This window comes from Jaculus jaculus, chromosome 13, assembly GCF_020740685.1.
Source record: "Jaculus jaculus isolate mJacJac1 chromosome 13, mJacJac1.mat.Y.cur, whole genome shotgun sequence".
NCBI lineage: Eukaryota > Metazoa > Chordata > Mammalia > Rodentia > Dipodidae > Jaculus > Jaculus jaculus.
In genome coordinates, this window is record NC_059114.1 from 61,115,995 (window position 1) to 61,131,681 (window position 15,687).

Genomic DNA, 15,687 nt, shown 5'->3' on the forward strand with positions numbered 1-15,687 from the left:
TTTCCAATTGACACCGAGAATCACGAAAACATATCCATAAAGTTCCTAATGACACCTCTCACTTTACATGCTTGCTGCAGGGTCTTGAGCCCTGGTGATCACCACCCACTCCCCATTCTTGAGGGCGGGATCAGCACATTGCTTTATGCATGCATTTGCATTTCCCAGAGCGAGCCGTGCAAAGAAGGATTCACGAGGATCCCTCCTCTCCTCCCTCTCTGCTGGATTTTACTTCACCCCGGAGGGCGTGTGTTTGCGAAAGAGAGGACATATATTCAGCAAACACCCTTGGGAACAGGGATGCCTCTTCCAACCCTACCCCACCGCAAACCAAAGCATCCCTGGGCGGCCAGTCCCCAGTCTTTTCGTAAATTGGGTGGCCCCCTACACACTGATGCAGTCCCAGGGTCGCGGAGCTCCAGCATCCAGAGACCTGCTGCTTAGGTGTCGGGGAGCCGGCGCGTGTGCCTGTCTGTGTCGGTGTTTTCGTGAGTGTGTGCGCGAGAGTGCGCGCGAGCCTCCTCTCCAGGCGGAGCCGCCGGGACCCGCGACGTTACTCACCGAGCCGCCGCCAGCAACGCCAGGCGACCGCAGCCTCCGCCCCCTCAGCGCGCTGATTGGCTGGACCGGCTCATCATTTCGCTGCTACGGAGTGGGAAGGGCCAGTGACGCCCCCGAGCCCAGCTGCAGAAGCGGCGGCCACCTCCAAAGCACAAGGTGTCACATCTGAGAAGAAAACCTGAGCCCTGGGGAGGCAGCGCCACGGGACCGGAGCCCGGCCCGCGCAGACCTGGAAGCGGGGCGCTCGCTGGGCGGGCGCCCTGGAGGACCCACCGAGCTCCTCGGCAGAAGATTCGGGAGACCTCCGTCTGGGATCTCGGCTCCACACTCCCCTCTCGTTTTTCCGATTGCCCCCCATCGGCTATTTCCCCAAAACGGAGCCTTTACATCCAGAGAAAGTGCCGGAGCTGGGACCACCAGGACTTTCCCGGGCACCCAAGATGCGCTCCATTAGAAAGAGGTGGACTATCTGCACTATAAGTCTGCTGCTGATCTTTTATAAGACAAAAGAAATAGCAAGGACCGAGGAGCACCAGGAAACGCAACTCATCGGGTAAATGCGAAGCTTCTTTTCAGGATAGATCAGAAAGTCATGCCTGAAATGAAATGTGTATGTATGGAGAGACGGTGGGGTGAAGGTCGGATACTGTGGGTGTTCTGTGGGCTTACGTGTGCGGCTACTGTCATGAATTAAATAACAAAGGCTGTGGTGGAGAGGGGTGTGTGTGTGTTTGTGCGTGTGTGTGTGTGTGTGTGTGTGTGTGTGCGCGCGCGTTTCTTTGCTGTTCCCAGTATGAGTTCAACTTGCCCTGTGCGGTGGTGCTGACAGTTGCCTTGGCGCCCGGTGCTCCCTTGCCCAAGGAGAAGTCACTGCACAAGTGTCAACAATACCGAGTGTCCTTGTCTTCCTAATGCGCAGGCACAACTCAAGAGAGCTGTCTTTACTCATCACGCTCCTAGTTCTTCCTTGTTTCTCTGCCCTGTCAGTGTGGGGAGCTAGTCGGGAAAACTGGTTGCCTGGAAGGATGGAGTGGAAGTCCATGAAGAAGGAAACGGTTCTCCCCTTTATTATTTTTTTCTTTCTTTCTTTTTTTTTCTTCTTTCTTTCTTTTGTTTGGAGTCGGAGAGATCAGTGGCTTTTAATTTGAATTAAAGTTACAGTGCAAAGAAGGACAATTCTGTATTTGCACTACTATGGGTAAAACGTATGGGTCGTAATGGTTACAGTTTTCAAAAGAAACTGGAGACTAGATCTTCACAGACGGGATTTCTCCTGTTTCTCGAGTTTGTCCAGATTCGTGTCGAATCTCCCCAATAAGTTCTCTAAATATCACACTTCCTTCCTCTGACCCCTGGCCTCAGTGGCTTTGTAGTCTCTCCAGAGGGCGGTGTAACTTTGTATTCCTGACATGGTCTGGAAGTGTTTTCTGAGGATGTGAACCTTGTTGTCAACTCTGTTCAAAGTCCTACTTCGGAAATCCTCCCAGGTCCACGGGCATCCGCTTTCAGAAACGGACTAGCTGAGATGCCCTTCTGGTTTTTATTTCCTCTGACATTTTTAAAAAACGAAGAGATATTTTGACATTTTTGTGTGCGTGGCAGTGAGTGTGCGTTTGTTTGTGCTTGGTATAGGACAGCTACAAACACACTGAAACTTCCCGCAGATTTTTTTTTCATATCCTTGTTTCTCTCTGAGTAATGGGTATGCAAAAGAGCAAGATGCAGGTGTATCCTGACAGAAGGGCTCGCTCTTTTGTAGGAAGCCAGGATCACATGAGTACACTCAAAAAGAACTTGAGGAGAATGACAGGGGGGCGGGGGGAATCTAACCAACGAATGAATGGGCCAAATGGTGATCATGCATCAAAAAATCTGTTCAGGGTCTATTACGACGAAAGGAAAAAAAAAAAATCAGCTTATGTGGTCCTTTACCCAGAAGTGGGTGGTTTGCAAATCCATGCCAATGGTGGAAAAGGAGGTTTGGGAGGGGGTGTGGGCATCTCAGCAGAACCGTCTTTGCCTGGCAGACAAAGGGGTCTTTAGGAAGGTGGTGAACTCGCGCGTGGGAGCTCGACCGACCGGCGGAGGCAGGCGTGAGGGTCGAGGCTCTTTGTTCCCTTCCTAACTGGTGGACTCTGAGGATGAGCCTGAGCTTAGACAAAGCGGCTAAACCTCGCAGGGCTCAGGGCTTGGGGCCCTCGCCCGAGTGTCTCAGTGTTGCGGGACCCCCTGAGCAGGAGTGGGCGGGGCGAGCAGGAAGGGGCTCCGGAGCGCACTCGGGGTACACCCGCGCGCGGGGCAAAGCTTCCGATTCAGGACCCTCAAGGTCCACAGTGATATTTCTTCCGTGGCCTTTCTCGGGGACTCCACTGGAGGGTGGGCCCCGGCCGTGCGCTGGGTAGGGGTCGAGCTGGCGCGGCTGGCTGGCTGGCGGGGCGCGATCGCGCTGCGCTGCGGTTTGTCGCCAGCGCTGGAGAAGGCGTGGGGCGGGCGCCGGAGTTAACCAAACAAGACGAGCGACGCGCCCCGGGTCTCCGCGCTGCTGTACAGGGCAGAAGGGGCCACAGGGCTGCCTCTCTAGAAGGCACCAGGCTCCATTTGTTTAGAAAACAATAAAAATAAAAATAAACCTCAGGCGGCAACCCAGCTCCTCCTTTTTAAGGAAAGCCTGCAGTTGCCGTCCAGTGGGGCGAGGCGAGGCATCGCGCCCATCTATGTGTCCTGGGGCATCGTGGCTACGGGGGCCAAGTGACTCTTGCCACACCTGGAGTCACAGCTTCCCGAAGCGCTCAGAGGATAGTGTATTCCGGAGCGCCCATTTCCCTTTTCCCTAGAATCCTATGTCCAGGGGACAAGCTTCTGACCCAAATGCATGTTTTCAATTCGCAAACAGTGCTCCTAGAGGGACGATTGACTCATCCACCTATCTCATCTCTTCCTCTCTCTTCCCACCCAAGGTATGTGGAGAGGCGGGTTTTGAAATGGGTTACATTACTGGTTTGGCTCCAGTGCCCAGATACGTGCAGCATTTCAGCATAGCAACCGAGGCAGACTTTAGCCTTTGGGGGGCACTGCGTGCCTTGCGGGCGGAAAGCCTTATAATCTTACAGTATACCTTCAACTTCTTCCCCAACTTTTCTGCCATTATTATTATGTTTTTTTTTTTTTTTTCAATAGGCAGGCCGTTCCTTTATTGATCTCTCTCCTTTACCGAATCCCCTTTAGTGTAAGTTTTTTTTTTTCTTTTCCTGTGCAGAAGGGAAAAGAGCAACACAAAAACTTTCTCAGCAAGCCTCCACCTTCTCGTATTTCAGAGAAGCCCCATTACCAAGAGTATGTTGTCAAGAATAAAGAATGATTCCAGAACAGGCTTCTCTATCGGTTTGAACACCTGGTATTTCTTTACATATGATCTTTATTAGTTATTGGGACGACTCAGGTAAAAATTTCAACTCCAAGGACATTGGTGGTATTAAGTGGTTTTTCATGACTGAGGCGTTTTTTGTCTCTTCCTCCTGCTCCCGATTGTCTTCTCCCCTCCTTTTCACTCTTTCTCTTCTTCCCCCCTTTCTTGTGCCTCACAGTTGTCTTGAGAAGTCCCTTTTTTAAAGTACTTTTTGTAGTATAATTAGAAATGAATTTGAAGATTCCCCACACAAGATATGAAGGCATAAAATTTTAATGAGGAAAGAGACAAACGTCCATGGTCATACCACCATGGCCTTCCCGTCCAGAACATGCCAGATTTCATCTGAAAGTGTGATGAACTTTAATGTCATACAGATATTTGATTATGAATCCTTAAAACCTGCCACGGTCTATTGTCTTGGGTGACAACATGTAAGACTTCAACTTTTCTTATCACACACAGGTTTCTAAGGTAGGCAGCTCCTCTGTGTTTGTGATACCCAGTGATCAACAGTATTAGTTCTGACACTAGAAAAGAAACAGTGAACATGTCTGTTCTGGTTGGCTTGGGGGTAGGAGATGCTTTCATACACCAGGAATTCCAATATTTGCACTTTAACTCACAGACTGTGTTTGAAATTCTACAACTCATAAGGAAGAAATTAAAATTGATCACCTTATGTCTGTTTTCAGTAGTTTTACACGTAGGGAATAATAACATAGACTTGCCTCCTGCTTGTGTTCAGGATTAGTTTGATTCAAGTTCTTTCATATTAGAGGACTAAAGTTTGAAATTAAGGAAGGAGTTTAACCCCATCCACAGGGAACACAGTCTTCACAGAGCCAAGCCATTAAGAGTTTCCATGGGGCTGAATAGGCTTTTGAGACCTAATTGCCAAAAGTGAACATAATCACTCTTGTTCTACACACCAAAGCTGACAGAGGAATTGCCGTGAAGCATGAGTACTCACATCAAAGAGACGGAAGATTTACAGACACTGGGCAACAAAAGTAACAATTATTTCCTGCCACTGATATTTCAGAAATAGGCATCTTAGTGGAATTGTCTTAGCATCATATTGGCAAGAATAAAACTTAATATTTTGCTTAATGCTGAGTGAATTGCCTGAGGTATTTTGGTCTTTCTCCTTTAGAAATGTATGTTGAGTATTTTTGCTTAATGACCTTTTAAAGAAAAATGTTTTGAGTGCAGCTGTTTAGATGTCATGTCCAATATGGAGTGAGTAACAAGCAGTGGGTGGCAATATCCTTCATGCCTTGCATTCACATTCATGGGAAGGGAGTCTTCTCTAAGAAGGAATGCAGTCAAGAGCACAGGTGAATAACCTCTGGGGACCTACATAAGTTTGTACATAAAATGTGTTCTAGAGTTTCTACACTATACTAAGTCAGACTCCATAACACATACATAATACATGAGTTCCACTGACTAGAAAAGAGAAAGTATGAATACTTGTAGATATATCTATTCATAGTTATTTCCATTGCTTAAGCCTGGCCAATCACCACATCAATAAAAAACAATTCAAAGAAGAGTGCTGTGATAGCAGACTATTTGTGGAAAATCAGTTTGGATGTACTGTGTGTGTGTGTGTTTGTGTGTGTGTGTGAGTGTGTGTGGTGCATGTGATATATGCACTTGTATGTGCCCATTGGCCACCCCATGCACTCATCTGTGGGTTGGGGTGCACTCATCTGCAGGGGCTGGAGTGGAGTATTAGGTGTCCTACTTCATTGCCCTTCTGCTCATTCTTACTTGAGCTAGAATCTTCTATTGATGCTGGAGCTTTCTAGGTTTTTTTTTTTTTTTTTTTTTTTTTTAAATTTTGAGCACCAGAGATTCCTCTAGTCTCTGTTCCAAGATAGCACTGGGGTTACAGATGTGTGTGGTGAGGCCCAACTATTTATGTAGGTCCTGGAGCTTGAAATCAAGTGGCTCTCAGGCTTCCTCAGGTCCCTATGCTTACACAGGAAGCTCTATTCACTACTAGGCCATGTCTCCAACCTCAATCTGGATATTTTAAAATCACGTTTTATTGTGATGTTGGAAGTTCTGATAAAACTCCAACAAACTAAGTTCATTATAATAATATCTACATCAGTGTTGCAAAGTTTCAAAGTTCAATTCCCTGCATATCTTTATTTCTATGAAAATTTATTGGTGATAGAAATAATTACTCTAATTGTAGCAATCTATGGTAGGAAAAAAGTTGCTATTGACAGGGCAGTTTTAATGTAACAGAGATTGGAAAGACCCTTGTTGTGTCCCATAAAAAACATAACTTAGGACCATTTTCCTGAAGACATATCTCCAAAAAGTGTGATGGTTAACTTCTGTGCATATATACATTTTCACTCACATGCACTTATTATCATTAAGAGTGTAATATGGGGGCTGGAGAGATGGCTTAGTGGTTAAGCGCTTGCCTGTGAAGCCTACCGATCCCAGTTCAAGGCTCGATTCCCCAGGACCCATGTTAACCAGATGCACAAGGGGGCGCAAGTATCTGGAATTCGTTTGCAGTGGCTAGAGGCCCTGGCACGCCCATTCTCCCTCTCTCTCTCTCTCTCTCTCTCTCTCTCTCTCTCTCTCTCTCTCTGTCACTCTCAAATAAATAAATAAAACTGACCAAAAAAAAATTTTTTTTAAAAGAGTGTAATATGAAAATTGATGATTGGATTGCCATGTAGTGAAGTGCCCTGTGCTTCTTTGCATCCTAGGCGACCTTTGTAAAATGATTATTTTTTGTTATCCTTGCACAGGCATGCAAATGTGTCATTTTCATCAGTAGGGATGTTTAAAATATTAACTTTATAGAGTTTTACTTTTCAAAGGAAGTGGTTTTCCTATGATTTCATGAACAATGCAGGGAGCTGCTTCAAATTTAAACTATATGCTTAAAAAAAAATACAAACCAAAATACCAAACTATAAGCTTCCAATTACAGAATTCATCCAACAGCTGTTACACAAGCAACATTTCCATTGATAGTCAGAGGGAATTGTCTACATAAACACACATTTAGAATTTGTGATGGAACAAATAATATGCTATTTTTTAGCAATGCTTTTGAGAGTCTAAATATTAAAAGGAGACATGTAAATAAATGAGTGCGCATGCACTGACAAGGCTAAGTGCCTAAACAAGGGGTGTTTCTATTCTCTAAATCTGGGTTTGTAGCAAGAAACCACCAAGGAAAAGTTGAGTGAATAGTGGAATTGCTTAGTTGTAACAGGCCTAATGGTATAAATGACCTCACAAGTATCTCTCACTGCTGTTAGTTCCACCATCACTCCTAACAGTGCCACTCCGCATGGCATGCTAGCCTGATGATATTGATGGAACAAAGGTACTTAACTTTTCTGATACATAAGAAAAATTCTGGGAATAATGGCTTACTGAATGAATTTTCTTCCTTCTAGAATTCTGTCTCAGAAATATCTCCTCACTGAGATGTGTGAGACCTATTCCTTTTATATTAGCACTTCAGTGATGCCTGAATAGTTATTTTTCTTATACAGAGAACCCCTTACCATACTGGATAATGTTGTTTCTACTTGTCAAGGTTAAGGTAAGGCCAATGTGACCTAATGAAATTGTACCCAGAAACACAAAGGTTGGGAGCCATGGAATCAAGAATATGCTCAGATCTTCTGGGATTTTCCAGTGTGTTCACACTCCAAAGCATAATTGATGACCATTACTTTTATATGCCTTCTATGAAACAGAATCAAATCTTGGCAGATACATTTATAAAGACATAATTGTCCAAACATCCTGTCTCCACTGTCTAAGCACAATTATGGAGGTAGTTGTTGGAAATAAACCTGTGATAAAAATGACTTTTTCATTAAAAATCATGAATTCATGGGCTGGAGAGATGGCTTAGTGCTTAAGCACTTGCCTGTGAAGCCTAAGGACCCCAGTTCAAGGCTCGATTCCCCAGGACCCATGTTAACCAGATGCACAAGGGGGCGCACGCATCTGGAGTTCGTTTGTAGTGGCTGGAGGCCCTGGCATGCCCACTCTCCTCTCTCTCTCTTTCTGCCTCTTTCTCTCTCTGTCACTCTCAAATAAATGAATAAAAATAAACAAAAAAAAATAAAAAAAAACCATAAAGTCTTTTCTTCATATGTAATTGATTTATTCTAAAAGAATGTGTGCAAGTTTGCTGTGATGAAGTTACAGCCACTTAATTCTTCAAACATTTTTCACCATGCTTCTAATTTCTCCTAACCCTAAGGAAAACAGCATCTATTTGTTCATTAGAGGTATGAATTAAATTATGTAGCATGCCACTTAGACAGAGTGTTTTCTGCTTTAGCAAGCCTGATTTATTTGTTTTGCTTTGTTTCAGAGATGGTGAATTGTGTTTGAGCCGATCACTTGTCAACAGCTCTGATAAAATCATTAGAAAGGCTGGCTCCACAATCTTCCAACATTCTGTAGAAGGTTGGAAAATAAATTCTTCTTTGGTCTTGGAGATAAGGTGAGTTTTATTAATAAGTATGATAAAGATTACATATTCTCAGATATGTTGGCCTTGGCAAACTTACATTGAAGCTTATATTAAAGCTTAATAAAAATTGAATCAAGTCTATTCATATTTCTCCCAGAAGAATGTTGAAACCATAGCAATTAAATCATTCCATAGGCAAAAGTGTAAGGATGAGTGTGTGTATTTTGAATATATTGTCTTTTAAAAATGGAGTAAAATGGCTAGCTGAGTACTTATATTTAACATCCTTTACTTATTTACTTAATATGAATGTATATTTTGAGAATTTTTTTTTTACTTTTCCCTGTTGAAACTTACTTCTGATAGTGTTTTATTAACCTATTTGGAACAGAGACTACTCATTTCCTATTGCACTTATAATTATAAGTGCATTTGACTTATTCAATGTTTATGCTTGTGTGAATTCATGGGAAAAAGTTAGTAAAAAGTCAGAAAAAAGTTTCCTATATTATTGGCTTTTTCTTTGCTAGGCAGGCATTTTAAACTGATGTTAACTATTGAAATAAAAGTAAATGAATATATATATATTCATTTATATATATATATATGTGTGTGTGTGTATACATACATACATACATACATACATACATACATACATACATATATACATACATACATTCACTTCAATTACAAACCTATAGCAAATAAGCAAGGGGGATACATTCTTAATTATGAAGTGAGCAAACTGATTATCCTTCATTTAAGTTTCAGTATATTACTAGGTTGGTTAGTTGGTTGGTTTGTATGACTAAATTAAAGCAAATCAGAACTGAAGAAACTTGTGAGAATACATTATTTATAAAATAAAATCATTTCTAGTGTTTGCAAAATAGTAAGTAATCACTGACAGAATATTAATAAGAGTAGCTGACTGATGGAAAGATAAAGGTCCCAACTATTTGCCTACTTTGCCACCTCCTTAGTTCTTGGTTCTTATCTCTGTACAATGTGATTATAACTAACAGGAAAGAGAAGGCTGTCAGTTTAAGAGAATACATAGTCACTGACAGAATGCATTTCAAAAAAGGCACTCAGGGCATGTGGAAAATTATCTGAAAATTGTCTGTAAATTAAAGATATGAATGTCGGAGAAGTGACTGCCACCTATGACAATGTCAAGTGGCACATATGTCTTTTTTGTTTTGTTTTGCTTTGTTTTGTTTTGTTTTCAAGGTAGGGTTTCACTCTAGCCCAGGCTGACCTGTATTTCTCTAAGTAGTCTCAGGGTGGCTTTGAATTCACAGGGATCCTCCTACCTGTGACTCCCAAGTGCTAGTATTAAATGAGTGTGTCACCACACCTGGCTGTCTTTTTTGTTTTTAATTCAGCAAGACCTTGGTGTATTGTCAGCCTAGCAAGAGGATTTGGAAGCAAGTAGGTCTGGTGATTTTATTAATTTGTGATATATGATGTGAATAGAACCTCCAAACAAGATTTATTTCAACTGGATAGAGAAAAAAATTAAATTCAATATTAAAGATGAAGAGATTTGCTATGAAAATACCAAATTTCAAAAACAATAGGAAAATTGAAAGATATGGCAAATATGGAAGTGTGTTAAGTCTGTGAACATGCTCTGCCCAGAGTAGCTTTCCACACATGAGACTGTCCTTTCATCATACCTGTATATTGTCTCCCTTCATGTTTCCCACCTGTATGTCCTCATTTGAATTCAAGACCCATGTGAGGAAATAACTGTAATCAAACATTACAAAGCTAGGTAGAATTTGGTTTAAGGATGCATATTTCTGAGGGATAGATTGCAAAGAACTGAAAAAGAATTAATTGACATATAGCTATATTTGCAAAGAAAATTGAGTTGGCAAGAAAGAAGTAAATTGGATTACATTACATGGATCAGATAAAAGGAAGTAGTAGAAAGTGTGTAAAAAAAAGGAAATTTCAGTAGTTTAGTTAATATACCCAGCCATGCTAAATGATATCAGAACAATTAAAATTCAAAATGTGCCTTAATTAACACACTAGCTTACTTAATATATCAGACAATGTATTCCTTGTATTTGTTCACAAATGAAAACTATATGCATTCATGAAACTATAAATCTACATTTTGTTTTATGAAGCTACTCAATTGAAAGGTGTTAAATATAAACTGACCTAAGCAATTCATTTGTTGAAATGTTACAAAGCAGTGACTGTTGAAGTTTACAGTTATGTTTTTGAAAGTGAACTTTGAAAAAATTACAAGAGCTGATAATTTGAATGAAATGTTAGCATTAGTTATATTTATATGCCTCTCCTTAGTATATAAAGAAATAAATAATAAAACAGTGATCAAGTATTGAATAATACATACAAAGTTTTCACTTGCAAGAAAAGACTAATTTGTGAATTCATTATTGTTCAATGGGCAAGCACTTCATAAGAAATATGTCTCTAGCAGCAATGGGTAGTGATTATTGATCAGTTAGACACTTGTAATGAAAGTAATTAGGGTATGAAAATATATGATTATTGGCTTTGCATTTACAAGTATATGTTTAAAATCCTATGGATAAATAATGATAAAGTACTTTGGTGTTTTTTTTTTTATTTTCTTTTTTTAATATTTTTTGTTCATTTTTATTTATTTATTTGAGAGTGACAGAGACAGAAAGAGGCAGATACAGAGAGAGAGAGAGAGAGAATGGGCGCTCCAGGGCTTCCAGCCACTGCAAACAAACTCCAGACGCGTGCGCCCACTGGTGCATCTGGCTAACGTGGGTTCTGGAGAATCAAACCTTGAACTGTGATCCTTAGGCTTCACAGGCAAGCGCTTAACTGCTAAGCCATCTCTCCAGCCCTTTTTTATTTTCTTTTACTCTCTCCTTTGCTACATTTAAGAAGAACATTATCATGACTACGAGTGGGTGCCTAGTTTGATGTTTTGAATGATGTTTTGAATTATGACTAATTATTTTTCATCATATATGGTTGCATCGTGCTCAAAGATCATTCTTATCTTTGAAAATATCAGTAAAGATGTAATGATATTGTGGTATTTCTAATAAATAATTGGTCAATTTATAATGTATAATAGTTACTGAGGGAACCTTGTTCCTTGTATTCTAGACTTGACTCTTTTCTAGTGATAATATCTTTAACCCTGTTTATTTACTGCTGCATTCATAGAACATCAATTGGTTTATCCAATAAGCATGTTTATGGAGAGTCAACTAAGATGATGGCCCCTCACATTAACTTATTGTAAATTGAGGAGTCATTCCTATTTAAGGAGTTATTACATTTTACAGCCAACTTTACAATAAAAAAGATTACCTTGGTGTAAAGGCTTAATTTTATCATTAATAATCACTTTTTTATAATTCTAAGTTAAGAAATAGCACATTTATGTTGCATTATTTGTGCATATATACATGAATATTGTTCTGATTATGTCTAGTAGTTGCAACATGACATTTTTGTATATTTTGTTTTTCTTCTTTTCTTGCTTCTCATATGCTGAATAATATAGTGAATAAAACCCTAAGAAGTACAAATGTGAGATATGAATATTAGAAATATATAAAATTAGCCACTTTTTGAAATAGTCAAGTTAATAATTAGGGACATATTTAAATTTTTAGTATAATATAAATTAAAGTCCTTCAGAAGATAAGACTTGTGGGTTTACTAAATCTAATTGCAGATTAGGTATGTTCAAGTGTTTAAAAAATTGATATTGCTTTTATATAATTCATTAAAAATTTCCCATACAATTCTTATATAATCTTTTGTCTGCTGTGATTAATAAGTGGTTTGTCCAGCATCTTGGGTCATGAAGCTTATTGAGTGTGAGAATCAACATCAGGTTCAGTCTTTTGTAGAGTCTATCTTATTATTTTATCATGGAACATTTTTTAGAAGATTAAATTTCAGTACTAGAAATGGAACAACTAAAATGCATCTTTGTGGCATACATAAAAGTTTCCTTAGTTTTAAATTACAAAATAATTTCTAGGAAGAGGTTCATTGTCTAAGTAACACAAATATGAAGACCTGAATTCAGTTTCCCATCATCATCATACAAGCCAGCTGCAGTGCCACTTGCCTTTAATCCTAGTGCTGGGAAGGTAATGATATGAGGATCCCTGAGTCATGACATTTAGCTAGTCTGCCTAGCAAAATCATGAGCACTAGGCTTAGTGAGAGAGCTTGTCTCAAAATATAAGGTAGTGTGTGATTGAGGAATATACCCAACATTTGCCTCTGGTCTTCTCATGCACATACAAACACACGCACCTGCATAAACACATGTTACCCATACACATGAATATGCATGCACACTATATACATACATAAAATTTTAAAAAATGTAAATTATCATCCAGTTTTTTTAAAATTCTGAGCCATATATAAAACAATACTCTAAAGTATAAATAAAATTAAAAAGTCTTCAATTATTTGGGGATATTTACCTTTTCATTTTATTGAAATTATTTCAGGTTTTTCTTTTTTAATTTAATTTTTTAACAAACTCCAGCCACAAGACGTTGGAGAGGATATGATGAAGACTGACCTTAATCTTCTACAGCTTCTCTCCCTCTCTCTTTCAGTCTCTCTTCTGTCTAACTCTTTTATATAAGTTATCTTTTTCTTAGTGGGCACTGACCTGTAACTCCCAATATCAGCATGTGGCTTTCATCCACAATGAGCTTTTGATCAGCGAGACATACAAGGTTTCCAAAAAGAAAGACAGATTTCTGTCAGAGTACTTAATTTCTTATATATGAGAGAGAGAGAGAGAGAGAGAGAGAGAGAGAGAGAGAGAGGCAGGCAGGCAGACACAGAGAGTGAATGGATCACAGAGAGTGAATGGATGCTCCAAGAACTTTGGCTGTTGCAAACAAACTCCAGAAGCATGTGCCACCATGTACATCTGGCTTACGTGGGTCCCAGGGAATTCACCTGGGTCCTTTGGCTTTGCAGGATATCACCTTAACCACTAAACCATTCCTTCAGCTCAAGAGTTTTCTTTTGATACCAGCATATCTTTTTAATAATAGGACCCTAAGTTTAGAAGCTCTGTAGTAATATAAAAACTTTGTTCTTTTAGACCTTTTTGTCAAAATTCCTTGCAAGAAAATATTTTGAGACAAAAAAAATCATATTCTATTTTGTGTTTTGTAGGGAAATAAATTATTCAGAATTTATTAATATATGTAAGTGAACTCTGTCATTGTCAGTTGAATTGATGCAGTGATATTTTTCTTGAATCACTGCCTACAGTTTGCAAAGAAAAAAAAGCTGATCCTTAATATAAATAGCATAACCACATTTGATTTTCAGCTCATGATGTACTCCATCTGTAAACTTTGTTATATGTTACTTTCTAATAGAGGTAATGCCATTTTGATTAAATTTTAGTTATGACAAAATATACTTGACAAGAAATCTACCAAGAAGAGAGTGGCATCTGCTGCTGGGTTAGCTATATTTAACGTTTCAAAGTGAAAACAGTGTGTAGCAAATTAATTCTCTGGTACTCTGCAGCTGTGGTTTCAACTGATGGATGGTGTTGAAAGGGAAGCTCTGGTTAAAAATTCAGTTGAAAAGTTTCTGTATAGAATCTATTCCTGTCAGTTTAAGAGTCTAAACATTCTTTCAGTTTAAGCCATTATCTAGCAAAAAAAAAAAAAAAAACCCAAAACGTAGTTTTTATGACTAAGATTTTCAGTGTCCTGAAAGTGAAACCTATTTTCAGTTATCTTTAATGTTAAAACAGTTGTCAAGCATCAGTATTTGCTTATCTAACATGATTTCAGTCTTGCATCAGGATCACCAAATAACATTTAATAGATTCTGTGTTGCCAGGCATGGTGGTGCACGCCTTTAATCCCAGCACTTGAGAGGCAGAGGTAGGATGATTACCATGAGTTCAATGCCACCCTGAGACTCCTTAGTGAATTCCAGGTCAGCTTGAGCTGGAGCGAGACCCTACCTTGAAAAACCAATAATAATAATAATAATAATAATAGTAATAATAATAATGATAATAATAATAAAAATAAAGATTCTATAGATTCTCTTTTAACTCACCCCCAGAAAGTACAATACTCCTTTTTAAATATGTTGGTAATTTAACTGCACATGAACATTACCTTTTGCTCTTTCATGTTTCCATAGAGCTCAGAAGTTAAACTAAGTTTTCTTTTATTTCTGAAGTCATTTAATTTTACAATTAAACAAAAGTTCATGTTGATTATGTTTTAAGGGGAATACAAAGTTTTTCATAGGAAACTTAACTTTGGAATTTTTAATAGTTTGTTATGTGTTTTTTTTGTTATTGTTGTTTTGTTTTGTTTTTTCTTTTTCGAGGTAGAGTCTCACTGTAGCTCGGACTGACCTGGGAATCATTCTGTAGTCTCAGGGTGGCCTAGAACTCATGGCAATCCTGCCTTCCAAGTGCTGGGATTAAAGGCGTGTGCCACCACACCTGGCTTAACATTGTTTTTAGTTCAATTTAAGTGTAAGTTTTTAATGCTTCCAATTAAATTTAGCTAATTATATTTAAGGACCAGGTTTTTGTTTACCATATACTTATTATCTGAACATTACCTAGGCTCAGAAAATTCATGGCACTACTACTTTAAAAATAACATTGACTATTTAAATCAACAATATTATTTGCTCATAAATAATTGTTTTCAGTTTTTATGCCTATATGCCAAGAATATTATCTCAGTAATATTCCATGCTTAAATTTAAAACCCTAAAACAAACACTAAATGTTTAGCTAAAGGTAATTTTACTATTTTAATTCAACTGTTTAAAATAACTTAGTGCTATACTTACAATATAGCACTAAAAGACCACTTAACATATTATCATTCAGTTGTCCTTCATAATTACTTATATCACTTAAAACAATTTTCTCCAAAAGAGTTATTTTAATATTATGTTTTAGTTTCATACCTTCCCTTCCCCTTCTTTTCCTCCCTCCCTCCCTTCCTTCCTTCCTTCCCTCCTTCCATCCCTCCCTCCCTCTCTCTCTTTCTTTACCTCTTTCATTTACAAGATGGGTCTTACTCTAGTCCCGGCTGACCTGGAACACACTCTGTAAGTCCATGCTGGTCTTAAACATACAATGATCCTCCTTCCTTAGTCTCCCACATACTGGGAATAAAGATGTGTGCCATTACATCTTATGACTTTTCTCCCCACAGTTAAACAAAAC

At 39.1% G+C, this 15,687-nt stretch overlaps 1 protein-coding gene across 1 annotated transcript in view; it reads left to right on the forward strand.

The window, feature by feature from the left end:
- Positions 1 to 692: 692 nt before the first annotated feature.
- The window catches only part of St8sia4 (ST8 alpha-N-acetyl-neuraminide alpha-2,8-sialyltransferase 4), a 100,676-nt gene continuing 85,681 nt past the window's right edge, over positions 693 to 15,687 (forward strand). Inside the window, exons 1-2 of the mRNA XM_004652491.2 lie at positions 693 to 1,114; positions 8,349 to 8,480. Of these exons, the coding sequence (XP_004652548.1) occupies positions 1,002 to 1,114; positions 8,349 to 8,480 (245 nt within the window). The 5' untranslated portion in view covers positions 693 to 1,001. The remainder of the gene's footprint in view (positions 1,115 to 8,348; positions 8,481 to 15,687) is intronic.